The sequence below is a fragment of the Agelaius phoeniceus genome, chromosome 7 (genome assembly GCF_051311805.1).
Source record: "Agelaius phoeniceus isolate bAgePho1 chromosome 7, bAgePho1.hap1, whole genome shotgun sequence".
Classification (NCBI taxonomy): Eukaryota; Metazoa; Chordata; class Aves; order Passeriformes; family Icteridae; genus Agelaius; species Agelaius phoeniceus.
The window spans coordinates 32,950,439-32,969,913 of record NC_135271.1 but is presented as its reverse complement, the minus strand read 5'-3'; the positions used below and the strand labels follow the sequence as shown (position 1 = coordinate 32,969,913).

The window sequence follows — 19,475 nt, the reverse complement described above, 5'->3', positions numbered from 1 at the left end:
TCTTTCAAAACACAAATACCAAAATTAATTCTAATGCTGTGGTGCAAAATTTGATTCGGTGGACTGGCACAGTACTTTTTAGCCAGAATGTTAGACTCTTGATAATCTGGAAAGATTGCTTAACTGGTAGCTAAACTGACATTTTTATTTTATAATAAATAATAAAATAATCTAGGAACTGACTACAAATAGACTTTCATGAGGTTTTCAGCAAAGTCCACCGGATTTACCTTTATTTGTAAGTATTGTAAATTATTGATAATTTACAACTATTATAGCATTACTTTTATTTTTAGGGCAATTGAAATTGATTCCTCCCTCAACTGTGCAAAGATCCACACTACTTAACAGGTCTTTCTGCCTCTCTTTGTGTCAGAGATTATAGGTATACACTAAACCACATTATGCACTACACAATAATTATGCATGTTCATACATTTCACAGCCAAGTAAGTGACAGTCCAGCCCTGTATGAAGATGTAGATTTAGTCATTAGATTAGAAAAAAAAATCCTTTAAAATATCCCACAAGAATAGCAGAACTCAATACAACTGAGCAGTTATAAGTGATTTTAATGATTTTTCACTTTTTGGATATGATAATCCTCAAAGTAGCATTCAAAAATATAGTGCAAAATATTTATTCATTTTATTTACAAATAAAATGTGCAGTTCAGCTTCTGATCCTTGCCACAGTAAATGTTATTCTTTTATGTGATGAAGAGAAATTATGAGAAACATTTATAGAGAAAAAAGTCAATTTTAAACCTTAGAACAAAGATCTTCCTTCAGTTATATTTTTGTAGGAGTTACACAATATTTTTCAAAACTGTTTTCGGATGAAAAGAAAACCCAGCAAGTCCCAGACAACACTAAAGAATTACATAGGAAAAAATGGTTTTTCAAAACCATAAAGTTAATTTTGCTGTGACAATCACAAAGCAAAGTTCTTATCTACATAGAATATAAATTAATCTTTTTTTTTTGCAGCTTAAACATAGAATCTTTACAATGCAATGGATTTCCCCCCTTTTTTTGCTATACAAATTGCCTTTGGGGGAAAAAGTATACTAGCATCTTCCTTTCCCTCTGATGAAACAACAAATGCTTTGGTTAAAGAGCAATCCGTGCACAATAGTGTTTTAACTTGCAAGGCAGGACTCCTTTATTAAGTTGATAGAATTCCACTAGCTGGATGAGATCAGTAAATCTGGTATGACCATCATCGAGGGTATAGAATAGCTTCCCATCATCTTCCAACTGTAAAAATGGAAAAACAAGATTCAATAAAATCTTCTTTTGCTACGGTATTTTTTTCTGACCTGAATACTTGTTTGAGAAGTGTTCTCAACTTACCAACATATTCATAATCTTACAACTACGGTGAGCAGAAAAAATACAGTGATCATTTACACATCTTAAAGAAAAGATTTTAAGATTTTTTTTGTTAAAAAGACCAATAGGAAGATAATGTATTATTTGACTTCAAGTACACACCTAAAAAGAACAGTTAAATAAGAATAGGAATACTCTTTCTGCATTGACAATACTACTTCATGCCTTTGCTTTGAAATTACAGCTGGGGTTAATACCAACCCTGAGTTCTTACAGAGGAACATGAAGAAACCAAGTTTGAAGTCACTCATAAATTTCAACCTTTTCTCCGTTCATTTCCATTGTTTTCTTTCACTTTTGTAAGGTGTGATGAGGCTACACACTAGTGCAGTGGTGTGCTGGGTACTATTAGCTACACAAGACACTACCCATCACACGAGTGACATGCTTGCTCCAGCACTTCTTTGTTGTAGGGGGAAGAATTGCTGCAGCTCCAAACATGTATTAGCACAGATATAGAAGAGAAAGAAGAAACTTCAACAGATACCTTGAAAGATTCCTTTTGATGCTTAAAAATTTACAATCACTATTTCCCTCTTCTAAGTTACTAAATGTTAGCTCTTGCACAATTTGTACTGCACTGCTGACTACATAATTCCTTGATTTAGTTCCTCTACTGCTGATATGTCTAATATCAAGAGGATTAGTGAAATAGTGACTAATTGGTATTCATGTAAATAAAGGGTGAAAAAATCTATTCAAACTATTTTTAAAAAGAAAAGGGAAAAGAGATACAAGATTGAAAGAGTATTGAACAGAGGATCCTGAAGTAGGGCTAGCACGGAGTAGCAGATGGTGTGCTAGGGAAAGATGCAGCTACCCTACTTGAATACAGGGGAAAGGAGAAGATATAATTAGCTGTCTTACCTGTAATTAAGAAGTTTTATCTGAAGCAGCTGTTGAACTGCTTATGACTCCTGGATTATTCTACCCCTTTCTACTATGACTGGAAGTAGTTTGTAATTTCTTTATTCTCAGACTTTGGTCAAACCAGGTCAAACTCTGCTAGTTAAGGAATTACCAATGTGAGAATGTGTGAACTCCTGTGCTCCAGCCAAAAACCTGAAAATGGATTATCATTCATTGGACTTTCTTTATGCATGCAATTTTCCTGCCAACACACTGCAGGCAAGAAGAGTTAACAATTCAAATGTCTGTTATGATCCTAATAAGTTAATTCCTTGAAATGAATACCAGACAGATTGCTAATTTTAAAGCTATCAATATTTTGCAAAGCAAAAACCCATATCAAAGTTGTGTTGCTCAAGAACCTCGCATCTTCTGCAAGCTAAGAAGCCTATTATGAGAAAACATTTATTAGAAAAAGACAGTCCCAGAACTGTATATCAACTCTTCATCCTTCATATGAATGAAATTTCAGGATAGAATCCATTTAAATGAACTTGCATCAGCTCAGAGTGTAAAGGCAGAAAAATACCTTTAAACTAACAAGCTCTCCAATTTTCACAGTACAGGATCCCAAATGTATCCCAAAGTTTTCCTTCTGAACTTTTTACAATCAATTCCCAACTACCCCCCTGCAATACCTGTTGCACAGGTTGCCAATGTTAACACAAGGCACCTGTTTATATGGCTGAGGCATGAACTAGCAAGCTGCATACCCTATCTAAAAGGGGACATTTTTAAGTGCAGCATAACCTGAAGCAACCTAAAATACAAGAGAAAAATAAGTCATCTAGGGATTGGATTGTTTTTACTGTGTAAAGAGGCTTTGTAAATTACATTTATTTGTTTACATTTAGTAAGAAAGTTTGCCTTCAGAATGGCTGGAAACAGGTGTTTAGAACAGTAGCATTTGAAATTCAAAGAGGTAACCTTGATCTTCAACTAATAAGCTATGACTTTACTACAGTAATATAAAATGCCTTGTTTCTTAGAAAATGATCACTTCATTTAGATCAGCAGCAACTGGAACCAAAACCCTTCCTCCCTTAAAGAACAATTTTCTGAAATCTTTAAATAGCACCATTCCAGCAAAACCAGAGCGCATTTAAGTCAGGGTATTGCGAATGCAATGAGGGTACTGAATGCAACCAGAAACTGACAGAAAGGAACATGCCAATATTTGGGGGACAACAGCTTCCATGCTGACACATTCTGTCTGGATTAAGCTGCTCTCATCATGATTTATTTTTTCTGGCTACTATCATAGGAGAAATTGCTTTAGTTAAAAAACAATTCAAAAACATTTCCTTCAAGTAAGTCAAGTTTTGCAATGAAGTGATACAGATCTTCTTGATGAACAGCATGGGAAATGTGACCCAAGTCTGTAGACAACTACATCAAAACTAAGAATTCCTGATTCATCCAAAGATTCCACAACAGGAGAGCAAGGTTTTAGCACATTCTCATGAAGAGAAGAGAATCGTCCATCTTGGAGGAAACTGAAGATAACTGCAGCGTCCTGCTACACCTGCACTTAGAGAAGACAGGGTCTGTTTCCTGATAGGGAAAGGGAAAGTGGTCTCTTCAATTTGAGAGTTAAAGGACATCCCAATGAACTAGAATCATATACTTTTTGTATGGGGTTTAGAAGGTTTTCTAAACCACACAACAATTACACCAAAGTAAATACAAGTGACTACAGTCAATGAATGCACAGAGATCTTACACCTGGGATTCTTATCAAGGACTATATGTTGATGATCCCATGGGATCCAGTCCAATTATCACTTTTGGATAAAGGAATCCTCCATATTCTGTACCTAAACACAACAAAATCCTGGACAATTCTTATAGGCAATCTGATCAACTTCTTTCCTCCTCTCAAATAATGCTTCAATTTTATTCTACATGAACTTTTTTTAGTAGAGAATATTAGCTACAAGCCCTAGGTAAGGCATACAGAAATTTGGTGAATGATCAGAGAGAATCAACAGATAAAGAAAAAAAAAAAATAGTGCCAGTAATTTCTACTGAGAAACAGCAGAATCTGCTAGAAACTTCAGCAGGAAGATACATGGAAGCTAGAGTATTATCCGGTCTGGAAGAAAGGTTCTTGTAAAGAGAGATAAAAAAGCTCTGGGTCTGCTCAGTTATGTCAAGCATCTGTGGCCAAAACACAAAATGCTCAAGTATTTCTCAATTCAAGAGATGTAGCACGTAAAGAAATCCACATAAACCACCTTGTGAGAGAGTGGAAGCAATGAGGATGGCTAATCATTCTCTCAGGATAACTGGACAGTATGTTCAATGAAAACTAACAGAAATATGATTTCAGCTTCGTAACTTACAGCTTACCTATAAAGCAGCTGGACTAAATAATGATTTTTTTTTTGTTCCTCTGAATATACCACAGTAACAAGAGAGGTCAACAAAATATGTCTGACTACAAATATTGAAAATAACCTTAACAGAAGACTCAGTGAGATATGGACACATGATGGAGGCAGTCCAAAACAGATGACTTAGAAATTGTGTACATACTGAAAAGTAAAAAGAAACATGAACTCTCTTAACACATGATTTTCATGCCATCAGGGTTCCTTCTATTCCAGTTGAAACAGATTTGTTTAGTTTTTCAAGAAACTTTTTAAGATTTCGTAATATTAGTCAAGCTTTAGAACAAATCAAACAGCAAAGCTCAAAAACATTCAACTCTACTAAAGAATACAAGTTATATTAAGTGATACAGGTATGATGTTTACATCTTCCATAAAACAACAAAAGAAGAAAAAAATCCGTCCATATTCTACCACAGTTCTTCAATTTTTTGGTTTTAAAACTCCATATATAAAGTGAAAAAACTTACTTACTGGTACAATTTGAAAATGTTTTATTTTTAATCCATGACTCAGTGACAATACAAATGTTTTGGGGTTACTTTGGCTATCGCGTACCAGGAATACCCTAAAAGAGATCAAAAAGTTTCAAAGTAAGAAACTTTGAAAGCCTTTTATAAACATCCAGTTAAAACTGTTCTAAATTCATTACAGCAAGTATTAGTGAAAAGCATAAATAATATCAATTATATAAGTTAGGCTTTTAATCAGTATTTCTCTACGAATGTGTCACTGGGAATACTTTCTCTTAAGTTCTTCTTCACCTTGTCTATTATGTGAAAAACATGCATTCTCAGAATAAATGACACTGTAGGCGTCAGTTTTTACACTGCATAGAATTACAATACATTTCTTCAGACAGAAAAGCACCCTCAAAGTTTGTGCTTTGAACAAAATTTTTCCTTGGACTCTGACTAGAGAAAATTTGAATTTTCTAAATCACAAGCATTTTAAGTAAAATTCAAAAAGTAGTTCAACAGGAATTTTACAGAAAAGGTAATGCAAGGCACACCAGAATGTTCTTCACATCTGGCCAATCTTCATAAATGCACTCTCATTTCTGCACAGCAGCAAAATTCCCAACAACAAGCTACACTCTGCTTGCTTTATGGAATGATTATTCAAATCATGACACTCTGAATGGCCAACAGTGCCACTGCAACTAAAATTCACTGATAACTTATTCCAACCAGAACATGGACAAACACAACTTTGCCATAGCCCTGGTAGAATGATTTGGTAAAGACAAGGGATGATTACCAGCATGAGACAGTTTTCACTGTATCACCTGGCTTGGAATATTGGCAGAGAACAGTCTGGAGGACAGGGAGGAACCTGGTAGATAGCTTTGGAGTGGAGAGAGTCTGAACTGCTTGTACTGAGCAGGTCTGGAACAGATATAGCTGACTAATACATCAAAGAAGGGAAATGGAGGGACAGCCACTGGCAAGCATGCTCCTCTTTCAGGAGAGAAAAGAAATGGGCAAAATGGACTTGCAGGTTTCAATCAAGTGAGCATTAGTGACCACCTAATCCTAACTGTTTGCCCCACCACACACCAGAAATGAGAGTCCGGCTACTACATGAAAAGAAAGAATTTCAAGGGGAAAAAAACCAGCCAAAGGTCTGCAGTGGATTTTCACTGACTTCCAGCATGGATTCAAAGTATTAATTTCATTCTCAAAGTTTTTAAGAGTTCTGTTTTTACATAGTAATAAAATTCCTGGAATTAAGAAACTTGGAGTCCATGCTCATTACCGTTTCTGTCAAAATGCCTGTGCCCCGTTACCGATGCAGCTCCTCCCGAGGGCTGCTGCCAGCCCAGCGCTCGGCTCGGCCCGGCCCGGCCCGGCCCGGCTCGGCACGGCAGGGGCAGCGGGAGAGCCGGCAGCGCGGGCTCCGCTCAGACCGGCTCGCTCCCACCACCTAGCGGGCTCTCACCCTCCCGGGACACGAACGGCACTGCTCGCAGCGCTCACACATCCTCTGCACTAACTGCCATACTTTATGTGTTTGTCATCGATGACGGGCACTTCATTTTTTTCAGAAAAATGACACTATAGGAATGTGCCACTTTGTAGATATCCAACACGGGGTCTCTATTCCCAGTTACTAGGATCCACATTTAATGATACATAATGTAATCACTTTTATTGGTTCTCATTCATCAGTTCTTTTAAAGTACATTTTCTTACTTCTTTCCTAGTTTTATCACAAATATAAGGAACATTTCTTCTCCTTCAGATAAAAAGATCTTCATTATTTTCTAAAATAATCACAATTACCTACTTTACCTATTTTAGTTGTCAAAGAACCGTTAAAATTTTTGTGATGACAAAAGGACTGTAGTTCACAGAATCTCAGAAATGTTAGCTGCAAAGAGCTTTTTAGACATGCTGGATGACTCCAGTCAACTTCTCCCTCATGAACTTCTCTGAATGACGAGCTGGACTTTTTCATGGGCCTTTTGGTAATGCTCTTATCCCTTTCATCAACCATTTATCACTGAAAAGTCTTCAAATATACTTTAGGGGGTAAAATACAAAATCTACAATATTACCATGTGAACTTTTTTAAGAAAGTTGGTTTAACACCAGATCCAAAAACTTTCTTCCTTCATAACATGCCTAAAGATTGTTGCTGTCCCTAATTCTGTTATTGGGCTATCCAAATTCTAGAACTACTGTAGCTAGTTTATATAACTGCCTGCTGGTCTTCTAAAAGCCATCATGAAAAACATATTTGTTGGTACATACAGTATTACAGAGGCCCTATTCCCTTGTCATATATACATGAGAACTACTTGCTCAGGATCACCTTAAAAGGGTCAATATGGATTATTTTCTCGGCCCTTTCTCCCAGAAACTAAAGTCTTATTTTTCCTATAAAAAATGGCTGCATTTCTGGTGATAATTCATGCTTTCAGCTCATCAAAATGATGTCACATGATGTCATGTGTTCATTACTTCATTGTAACTACTGAATATGTATCTGACAGCATATGAGCACTCCTACTACCACTGTTCTAAATAATTCTAGATAGTCCACACAAAAGTTTCATCCTCCTCAAAATCCCACTGCACAGCTATGAATGGCTCCAAGAATATAACATAAACAACAATGTACTAAACCAATGCTAGCAAGGTATTCACTTTCTCATTTCAGTTTGTGTGTAAGAAATACACTGAAAGATGCATCAGGCCTAGACTGACATCCTGTTCAGAAATATATGTTGGATTCATCTCCATGTCCTGTCTCACTCTTCTAACAAGCGCAAAAATAAATGCAGAGCACAGAACAAGACCCCAGAAATTTAAAAAAAATACAAAAGTGGAAGTCCAATTAATCATCCCTGTGCTGAGTTTGTCTCTCTTTCCTTCCCTTCACTTTTTTTTTTCCTGGAGCCCTTTTTGTAGATGTAGAAAACAATATTACAACATACTTAATCTAAAACTGAAGGAATTTAACCAGCAATCTGATGATCCAGGTACCTAACTGGAAACAGACTCAAGGAAACAGATTTTTATGGAATTACTCATTGAATGAAGGAGGCCCAAGTTTACACTTAATACAGGACTAAGGATAAAACTGCAGGAATGAAAAGCAGGAGGAGTTGAACATAAAAGGCCTACTTGCTTTGTCATTTTTTAAAGTTAATATTTAAACAAAATATAAGAAAAATTACAGTCTTATTCTAACATTTATTGTTTACTATTAAAGGATGACACAATTCTTAGTCAATTAATGAGAAAAAAGCATACTTTTTTTCAATGTCTGTCCCAGCACAGTTCATCTTAGAATTGATGTTTTCAGGCTTTCTTTCACTCTTTCATCACTAACAGAGATACAAAAGAGTGGTGCCAAGGCTGACAGCTCCAGAGAATCCTGTGCAAAGACACAGCTCTAGTGCTTGGCTCTGAACGGACACAAGTAATCAGTCAGTGACAGAATCTAAGTCCTAGATCACCACTTCATGGTTTCCAAATGATATAAAATAGGAACCAACTGATCCCCAGATAGCCTTATATAAAAGAACTTTTATTGCTATTAGGCAAGTGCAAACTGCTTGCCCCACCTCCCCCCAGAAAGAGGCACATGAAAACAGGAGGTGTTGGCTAGAAACTTCTCAAAGAAGTTATGTAAAGAATTAACTTACCCATCTACAAGTCCATGCTGCAAAATAAGTCTCTGAGCCTCTTCTCTAGAGATTTTATGATGAAACCATGACTGAGATCTGTGTATAGCTGTAGAAAAAAAGATCAGTGAAAAAACATTCTCCCTTTATTGAAAGAACCAGTTATTGCATTTCTCTGGCAAGGAATTAACTCACACATACCCATATTAGACATGGCAATAGGACTACCATGTGAGTTGAGTCGGAGACACCCTCTCCTCTGTATGAGAGAGAAGCAAAAATGTGACTTCAAAGCTCGTTTGTTAAAAACACAAACAAACAAAAATAAACCCCACCAAACCAGAAAATACTATTCTGATAAATCAAAGGTATTTATACCCGCCATGCTAATCCTTCTTCAACTGCAACTGAAAGGGCTTCTGTTGGATTTTCTATAATTCTGCTTCTGTGTCCTGAGAAATCCATTGCTACTAAAGAATTTTCTGAAATGCTTCTCTGCAACAAAGAAAAATAAATTTAGTTTGCTCACTTTTTACAAGATCCATCATTTAAAAGCAAGCTTCTGAGAAAACATTATGTTTTGTAAGTGATATTTCAAGTATTGGCAGTGTTTCTCATCAGAGCCAAACTCATTTTACCCTAGGGAGCACTTATAATTCCAGTATGCTGCTGCAAAGCTCAATTTTACAGTCTGGCTGGACAGACCATCTTTTTGCATTACTGCAATGGATGACAAATATATCACTTTACCATAAACTGTATTTATATTTTTAACTATAACTAGCCCTTTCCATGTCAAAACACGTCAGGAAACTGTTATTAAGATGTCCAAGTAACAGGGGAAAAAAGGTAAAATACAAAATTATTATGCATAATGATCCAATTAAAAAAATTAAAAATATTTCATTAGAAATATGTCAGATTTATATATTTGCTACATGAATTTTCATTCAGTTTACCATATTTAAGCATTGAAAGCAGCAATTTCTATGGAGTATAACTTCTATTTTAATACATCACTTCTAACTGTAATCACAGACTCAATAACTGCAGCATCTGTTACAAAAAAATCCTTGTGTTTTTTTTTTTCTCAGTGAAGATCAATTTTGTAACAACTGAATAAGAACATTGAGGTTTGACAAAACAGTCCTAAAAATCACCAAAATGTTTCTCAGAAACCAAGGTTTACACAATCAGGTTTTATAAGAATTGTGATGGCTCAAATGTTGGCAGGCACTGGAATATCTAATAAAGAAAAGAGCAATCTATAGGTTAAAGCAACATCTGGACACAAGAGGCCAGATTTCTGTAGGGTTAGCAAAGCTTCCCAGTCCAAAACCAGAGCAGCTCTGGTTTTTTGGGGGTTTTGGTGGGTTTTTTTTGTTTTTGTTTTATTTTTTTTTTTTTTTTGCTTGGTTGCAATCATGAATATAACTAAAAATGGAAGACAGCAATTCTGCAGTTCACTGTACACTGTAGACTAAGGTCTATCTTAGTGACTGTAACCTGTAAAGAACTTTGCAAAAGTAAAAAATTAAGGGCAAATTAAGAGAAAATGTTTGCCTCTAGCAGGGTGGAGAGAACTCTCTGTAGCTGACATGGTTGAGAAATGAAGGAATGTGAAACATGGAAGTGGCTCCACATACTTAGGAAGTACGTTCATTAGCGTGTGCGCTTAATCCTTGATTATTCAATTTGCTGTTTTATTCCCGAATTATACACGAGTAGAAAAACAATGCCATTGTTAGCAGTGGGGATAGATTCTGCCTGTTAGAAGCTATAGGAGCTAAAATGCACACAACAGTGAAAGAGGAGACATTCAGTAGTGGCTCCCTGATCCATCACAAGAGCAGCAGCTGGCTATTGCAGTAGCTTCACAGAACACAAACTAAGGCACAGGCAGCATATTAAGCACATGCTTAATAAGCCATGCTTATTAGCAAGATCACTGAAAACTATGTTTGTGAATACCTGTGATAGCAAACGCATTTTTTAGGCATTTTATCAGCAAGAACTATAATAAAAGCTAAAAAGAAATCACTATAAAATCATTGTCACAGATCTCAGCAATAAGTAATTTTTATCCAATTTAGCCAAAAACAAAACATAAAAGGGATATAAATCATCCATGAAAAAGTCTGAAATCAAATGACTCATAAAGAGCTGGGATAATGTAAGATATAAAGAAATGGACAACCTCATCCAATCCAAACTATCCTACTGTGAAGAAGGACACGATGCCTTGTATAGGCTGCTTTTCTCCAAAACAGGATAAATCTGCCAAATTATGGTTTTCCCCCAAAGTCTAGTCAGTATTACACCAGCTCAAATTCATCTCAAGTACTTAATATTTTATATTTTTTTAAAAAAATTAAAAGAGGAAATATACCAAAAAGGATTTGTTACAGTCTTCTTTTTCATCAGCATGTGTAACCTTAAACACTTTGCTTCTCTTTTAATGCATTTATGGTCCTGCTGCTTTCTTTTCAAAATCTTCTTCCCATTCAACAGCAATAAGCCAATGAATTCCAAAAATACTGGAGATTTTACAAAACCTTTTAACTCATTTGTTCTAAGAAAGGAAGTTAATTAATTAGCTCTCTAGTCAATCCTGTCAGCCCTAAATATTTCGGCAAGCGTTGGCACATGCAAGGTTTTGAAGGAGCAGGTCAGTAGTGTAACTGACACAAGTTACTTGAAAAGAGCACAATGGCAGAAACATGTATTTATTCATGGAGCTACTGTGGGACATACCATAGGTGTTATAGTCAAAGGGCTGCAGCCACTTCTACCTTGATATGGTTGCATGTAATTCTGATACAGCTGCATCCCATACTAAAACCAGAAAATAACATGGTTAGCATTTTAAATTATAAACCTAAGCCAAGTAAGGTTTTTTTCCAGATGAAAAAGATAGCACACGCCTTTTTTTACCATTAAAAACCAGGGAGAAAAGCTGTTAGGCTAAGGAAATGTACATCATCACTGTTGCTGCTGCCTTTGTAAATGTACACTTTGCATTAAATACTACTCATTTAATACACCAACTGGCCTGTTCATATTTTGTCACAGTCACATTTTAAAAACATTAAAGTTCCCTTGTTGTGTATTCTTGTTGCTTTGTTCCACATTACTCAGCAATCTCACATGAATTCAACATGGTTACACAGAAACATATGCTTAATGTTAAATATTTTCAGGACTGAGGCATCATTCCACCCCTTAAAATGATTTCAGGATTTGAACTCTCTTCTTGTAGGGATGGAAAAAAAAAAGATTTCGAAGTACAAATTGATACTGCTATTGCATGGGAACCTAAAATGATGTTACTTCTCTACTCACAGCATCAAAATATCACATAGCACACTTAAGCAAGAAGTTAACTCTACACAGAAAAATTACCTTGAGTAACCTAATTGCTGTCATCCAACAGGTCCTACTTTGTTCATCATCTGCACAGAGCTGTTTCAGGTCTCTGGTTCCTCCTGATTTGTTAGGCTAGAAGGCCACAGCACATTTTTTTAGCATTAAAGCATATCTTGAAGATAATACCTGTTGAAATAAAAGCCACTAATTCTCCTATTTTATAATAGACAGCTGAATATTGCTTTCAAAGCCTTAAAGAAACTTAAGCTTACCTAAAAACTGTGGCTTGCTTTAATATGTATCAGAATAATAAGCTTGTACCTTAAAGCAGAATCCATAGTTTGTTGGTGCTCCAGAAATCTTTTTGCCTGTTAAAGATATGTACATATCACTATTGCTGAATTCACAGAAAAACTGCAGATGCCTTGGCTCCTAAAAAGAAAAGTAATGTAATACCGTTAGACTACTTTTAGCCAGCCTCTCCAGATAAGAAACTTGGAAGAATACAGTAGTTATCCTGTTCCAAAACACAGTCTTACAAACTGCAGTTTCAAACATGATATCATGAAGTCTAAAAAGAGGCAACTCAATATTCATTTCATAATGCAGAGGAAAAAGAAATCAAATCAGTTAAAGAGTTTATTCTTCTAGAGGGGAAAAAAACCCCAGACTAAAAGTTACGTAATTTCTGAGAAAACTTCCACTAGATTCAAGCAATAATAAAATTAGAGTAGGAGGCAAGTTTTGAGAGCAGTATGCATTTCAAACATCAAAACAAAATAATCTTTCATAAACTGAAAAACAACATACTGTTATAATTATTGCCCAGTACCATTTCTAACCATTATCTCTCTCCACTAAGTTAATTATGTCAAGGAAGGAAACAAAAGAAATTTGCCAAAGGACACAAACCAGCTCAATGAAAACTTTGGCAGGTAATTACAGAAAATCCAAAACGTGAATAAACATTGGTTTGGGTAGTTTATGTAAAAGGTTTCTCAACTCCAATGCTTAATATGATAAGGCTTAAAGTACCACCACCAAAAATTTGAACTAGTAGAATGAAAAACTGTCCAGTGACAAATTTTGAGAATTCCCAAATTTATCTGTAGAAATTATTATTTTATATAATTAATTACTATCTATATCCACTTTTCAGAACATCTACTTATACTTCAGAAATTTAACTAGTATTTGACAATTTGTTTTAACAGGGTACGTTGTTATGAGAAATACCAATCAGAATGAAGCAAACTTATCAGGTAAAAAGAAACCAGAGTTTCTAAGACAACACCTTCCCAGTTTTGTATCTCCATATCTCTCTAGATTTTATCTATAATAACTAGATTTATTTTTTCTTTTTTTATCACTCTAAGTTTAATTATTTGGTTATAAATTTTGGTTGTTATTATTACAAAAAATGATAAATACATACATATTTGCTCTGACTTCACAGTTCTTGCTCTCTGTCTTTTTTTCTCCCCCTTACCTTAGATGTACCTTTAGTGGAAAAATAAAGGCCAGATCTTCTCAAAAGAAAGTATAGTTTTTTCCATGATTTTTTCCCCTGCTCCTTTGCATGCAAATAACCATGAATCTCAGGATACGTGCTGGAGCTAAGGAACATCTGAAAGAAAGTATCAGACATGCATTTTTCTTTTTCTCAGAAATCAGCTTTGTGTTTCATTAACATACTCAGGGCTTAGGGGAATAACTCCTAAATACACTATCACACCACAGTAATTCAGTTATGATCACATCCAATCTCATCAACAGCACTTCTCATTTAAGGCATGTAAGAATGTTACATAACTCCAAGGTATGCTAAGCAAGTTACATATTTATATGGAACCATATGGTTTGAAATGAGAGCATTACTTCTGCAGTATGTGAACTTCTGCAACTAAACTAGTGTAAGAAGTACTGATCCCATGCCTCAGACCCTATTTATATAAAACTGCTAATCAGTGCTAACAACAAAAGAAAAAAATTACGTCCCCCCTCTTCATCCGCCACGTTACAAACCAGAGAAATTAAGTGACCTGAGTTAAAATTAATTCAGCAAACCACAAACTCTGAATTGCAAAACCATGCAGGTCAGGTAGATATTAGCATTTTCAGAAGTAGGGAAGAAAGGGCTCTGCCCCAAAAGGTGCTTCAGGAGGAGCTTTAGTTGAACCAAAACCAGAGAGACTGGGCCAGTCCCTAAGACAGCTCTTGCCTCTACTCAGAATATTCTATGACTTCTCTTCAGCCATTTCATCAGACATTATCAGAGTGCAAAACAGCTCTTATCTTGCTGAGGCTTTGACAGGTCTACTCAGTCTTGCTGCAAAAGTACCTACTAAAAGTGAGCAACCACATTAACTTTACCCTAATTCCATGTAATGCATTCATTTTTATCACTCTTCTTCCAATAACACTACTCAGAACTGACTCTAAACATATTAACCCAGAATTCTTCTATTTCTGTATATGCCACAGAAACTGTTATTTTTGAGCTCTTCTAGAAACCTTGCTCCAGGACTGGTCTGTGGTATCATAAATTCTGTCAAGGCTTGCATAGAGGTATAGCACAAAGGATTTTCTGGTCGATATCTGCAGTTTTCATTGCTGAATTTTCCTCCTACACACTTCTATTTCCAGAAAATCTTATTTGAGGAGTGAAACAACAGATTACAAGGCAAGAGATGCACTGGCCAGTACTGGACTCCAGCAGAATGAAACAGTGAATGCTATTTTAGAAGCACACCAAGTTCTCTGGCCACTAAATAATACAGTCCAACAAGATATACAAGGTTTCTTTGACTTTTATTGTTTTTCGGCCTTGCAGTGAGATGCATGAGTACCAGCTGCAGACCAACCTGAGCTGGTGTGAATGCAATAACACGAGGGCTCCGCTGGCCAGGGCAGTGCCCCAGCCCACCACCAGGACTGCATTATGAGTAGCTTCACTGCTATTCACCTGAACAGCTCAATTACAGTAAGCCTAGGTACATCCAGCTACACGTGCTGCTGGCACACAGCTGTGTGCAAATGCAGTTAAAGCTATTTTAGCCACACTGAAGCAGATGGGTAGGTCTTGGTACATGTTCTGGCTGTTCATCTTCCCTTTTGCCATGTACTAACAGGTTCACTGGTGGGAAATATGCAGGCTCAACTGAAAAAGTATAAAATCCATAAACAAAGTCAAATTAAAGCCTTAAGAAAATCTAAACAAGCCAATGTATGCAAAAACAAAAGAGCATCTTTTTAGGCTTTAATGTCTCTGCTGAAACTAAAAGGAGTGGTTGGCTTCCTGCCTGCACAAGTGTCTTCCCCAGGATTTCTGCCATAAGAGCTTCAAACCAGAAATGTTGTCATGAAAAACACTTCTCTTACTCAGCAGACCAAAGTGGAGGAGCAATACAATGCTAAGCTTCGACAGTCACTGTTGTACCCATGCTATCAATTAAACAAGGCATCTGCAGTAATGCTAGGAAAAAGGCAATCTTAAATCCATCTTTTCCTTTCTAAGGAAAGACAGCTGAGGACTATGTGAGAAAATAGAACATGAACAAGCTGTAGTCAAAACCATTAACTGTCAGAAGGATGAGCAGTAAAAATATTTCAGAGTGAGAACTGAATGTCTGTAATAAATGCCAAAAATGAATTATAGTAGGAAAGAAAATTTCCTTGTTTTTTGTTTCATCTTGCTTTTTGTTGGGGTTTTTTTGTTGCCCCTTGTTTTGTTGGGTTTTTTTTCAATAGAGATACATACAAGTTTTTTATAGGAAGGAATGGATCCCTGTTTATGCAGATAAAAATAAGAAAAATCCTTAGTACTGGAAGAAGAGGGGGGAGCTAAATGATAGTACACTGCAGACAGGGACTACTGGTCACACAATATGTAGAAATAAACTTGCACCCTCTTCCCCACACAGTGAAATATATACCCTGATAAGCAGAGTGGTGTCAAATGCCACTGTGTCCTTCAGCTGCTGATATAGACAGCACTGAGGAGTTGAAACATATGCAGTGTTTCAGGGAGTTAAAAAAGCCATCATTATACTAGACTTTGTGAATCATGTTGAATTTGATGACAGATTTCTTCAAAGATGTGATGACAGCTAGCCATGATCCAGACCAATAGTACTGGGAATGAGCTGGATTTTTACCCTGAACCTGCTGAAAAATTTTGGGAGCACCAAGTAATTCTAGTGAAGAATTGATTCTGAATCTCAATATTGTCCCCTATAGACTTCAGTCCACCTGAAAGGTTTAGACTGGGAGGCCAACAAAACCTAGAGTGGAAGACAGACTAAGGCAATGGGGAGACTAAAACAACATCCAGGAGACTGGCAAGAGACTGAAATGCAGAGCAGGTCTGCTTCAGCCTGAAGCCTGGAATGGCAGTCATGTGAGAAACTGGTTAGGGAAAGCGGAACTTGCTATGGCAGAGAGATTAAAGAAATTAAAGCCTGGCTCTTAATAATGATCGTAAAATTGTCATACCATGTTCATTTTTGACATATATTAAAACATCCAATTTGCAAAAATAGCCTAAAGCAAGCTCCAAATGAGCCAGACTGCCTGCCACTACACATGCACATACAGCAGTGTGTCTCAGAGCTGCCATACCCTGATCAATACAGTGACACACCTCCTCTGTAGGCTAATCCATGGCAGCAATTAAACCTCTCTTTGGTACACACAGACACTCACTATATCCCAGACCTAGTACTTTTACTTAGCACATGCTAAATGGATAGGAGACTCATCAACTTCTCTTTTGTTTTTGTGGCTCTGTTCTACAAAGATGTTCTGATTCAAAATCATCAGCCAAAATACTCACTCTTCCACTTTCAATGAGAGTTAAGAAAAACAGACCTTGAAAACATTTTACTTGCTTACAGCTCAATCCACAAAAGGATGTCAAAGTATCAGAAGTGATTTTTTAATCACTTGTAAGCATTGAATTGTCAAACTAATGTCTCTTTTGATACTTAACCAAGCACATCACAAATAATAATGCAGCCCATTAACTTGTCTTAATGAAAGTTTCCAAGGAGATAGTGACACGCTGTAAACAATTTACCCAACAGTTTCTGCTGAAATGTGCACAATGGCTGCACAATCCACCAAGGTATTCTCTACTTTGTGCCTATTAAGTTTTATTTGATGAAATACAATTAAGCATAAAATGAAACACAAAATAGCAACAGAGGAGAGTTTGCAACATGTTTTTCAAGCTACCAAAATGACAAGTAATAGATATATATTTAGAATGATTCTTAAGTTTACCTAGCAGCTCTGAACATTTTCTAGATCTCACAATATGGGCTTAAAGAAGTTCTGCACAAGAATATATGGCAAACAGTTCTCTTATAAGTCTTCATTATATTTTGAACTACTAAATTACATTTGTGAGAAAACATAAATTTCTATTAACATAGGGGACAAAATTTTCTAAATTAAACGTTTATGCTAGAAGTGCAAAAACTGTATTATGTAGGTGGCAAAAGGGAAACAATTTTCATTAGATTAGCAGCACCTCTGAAATCACAAAAAATTTATGTAGGTTTGTAAAAATTACTTACAGAATCTAGTGTGTGTCAAATCTAATTCACAAAACTTTTTACTATATTTGGGATAATCTCAACATCTTGATTAAAATCCACTTTTATAAGGATATAATTATTTAATATGAAAGGGTGCTCTGAGAATTCATTATTTAAAATGGTTTTCATTTAGTGCTGGATGCTAAGGTAGATCTTATCATATAGATTTTTTAAAAACTGTAATTTCTGTGTTTCTTTTGCTTCTGCCCTAAATATCCTGTGTTATGTTGCCTTTCCAATCATTCCTTATCCCCAAAACTCATGCACGGGGCTGCTGTCTTAAGACCAGTGGAAGTTCTTCTTCTATTATTTAATTTTTCTAATGACAAGCAAACAAGAGTGATGTGTATGTTTCCACCTTTATTACTCATTTTTCCCCCCTTTGAAAGTAAGACAATGATCCCTGATATGGTCATTTTGTATTATCATTTCATTATTCCCACTGTAAATTAGAATCCTGTGCCTGCTTAAAAGATGACTAACACTGAGTGACCTACCATAATTTTCTTTGAAGGCTACAGTAGCCTTCAAGCTAACAAATCATCCTAGTCAGTCTAAATTTTCTACTCATTAAGTTTAACCATTTAACTCTTTTTTATATCCATTTGTGTCACATCACCAGTATTTTGGTATTCTACCATAGCGTGCTGCTAAGTTTTTCCAGCACTCCTCCAACCATTTAAGGAAAAAGTGTCTTTCACCTGAAATACCCAGTAAAGGTATTGAATGTTTTCACTGTATTTCCTTTGTTTTGGTGCTCCTTGATTCTTAAAGGACATCCAAGTTTCCAAGTGTGGGCATATAATAGCTGCCAGGAAGGGACACATTCTTTCTTATCTCTTGAGGAAAAAAGTTACTAACCATGTCTTGACTTATTCAAAACCTAGCAACAGATCCAACAGCAATAAGGAACTATGCTCACACAGCACAGATAATGGGAAATTATGAGCTGTGCTGGTTCATCTTCATTCAAGGATTACATACCTGTAATATCCCAGAGTGGCTTAGAGCTGCATTGGTCTCACTTGGAAAAGATATCATATGATCTGGAAAAAAGCTCTGTAACAACAAGAACTTGTATCAAAGTTCTGTAGAAATAAATACAAAACTTTCTCTCTTGTATGTGCATTTTAAGTTCTCAGTGCAGTGCAAGACACTGAAGATTCCCTGATCCAATAATTTAAGCTTACCTTAATATCATCCCAAAATTTGGCACATGCTATATATTATTTGCTGAAAAACACAGAATTTTGAGAAAACATCAATAGTCTCTGGAACAGGGTTTCAGACACCAGTGCAAATCACATTGCAATATTTGGCCCTTAGTGTTGTTTTTCTAGCAGTAATTTCTATTGCTTTTGACATATAAGACTTGCCTCGGGAGTCAATATGCTACAAAGTAAGGAGGCTATACACCAATATGCTGAAAAGTGTATTGTTCTCTACTGTTTTCATTACACTAGAAACCCAGTAAAATATTTTGGAATATCTTCCACTAACACAGAAAGAGCTCTCTCTCTTTTTTTTTTTTAATCTTCTATTTTATGTATTATACAAATTAACAAAAAAAATCTGACTACATCAACATGATGGGGTTAAAAGCCTACAACTAAAATGCCAGTTTCATTTTTTATCAAGGAAAACTCAAGGGATAGTTTATGGGACAGACCTGCAGCTG

General features: G+C 36.0%; 1 protein-coding gene across 3 annotated transcripts in view; it reads right to left on the bottom strand.

Annotated features, from left to right (window-relative positions):
• Window positions 1-552: 552 nt before the first annotated feature.
• The window catches only part of GRB14 (growth factor receptor bound protein 14), a 58,241-nt gene continuing 39,318 nt past the window's right edge, over window positions 553-19,475 (bottom strand). For 2 of the 3 annotated variants that reach the window (XM_077181488.1, XM_077181490.1), the window contains 10 exons: window positions 18,782-18,856; window positions 13,687-13,824; window positions 12,519-12,629; window positions 12,234-12,329; window positions 11,586-11,666; window positions 9,210-9,326; window positions 9,033-9,090; window positions 8,853-8,940; window positions 5,171-5,264; window positions 553-1,259 (listed from right to left, as the gene is read on the bottom strand). In XM_077181488.1, coding sequence (XP_077037603.1) covers window positions 1,113-1,259; window positions 5,171-5,264; window positions 8,853-8,940; window positions 9,033-9,090; window positions 9,210-9,326; window positions 11,586-11,666; window positions 12,234-12,329; window positions 12,519-12,629; window positions 13,687-13,824; window positions 18,782-18,856 — 1,005 coding nt within the window. In that variant the 3' untranslated portion in view covers window positions 553-1,112. The remainder of the gene's footprint in view (window positions 1,260-5,170; window positions 5,265-8,852; window positions 8,941-9,032; window positions 9,091-9,209; window positions 9,327-11,585; window positions 11,667-12,233; window positions 12,330-12,518; window positions 12,630-13,686; window positions 13,825-18,781; window positions 18,857-19,475) is intronic. The other variant, XM_077181489.1, reaches the window with a different exon arrangement.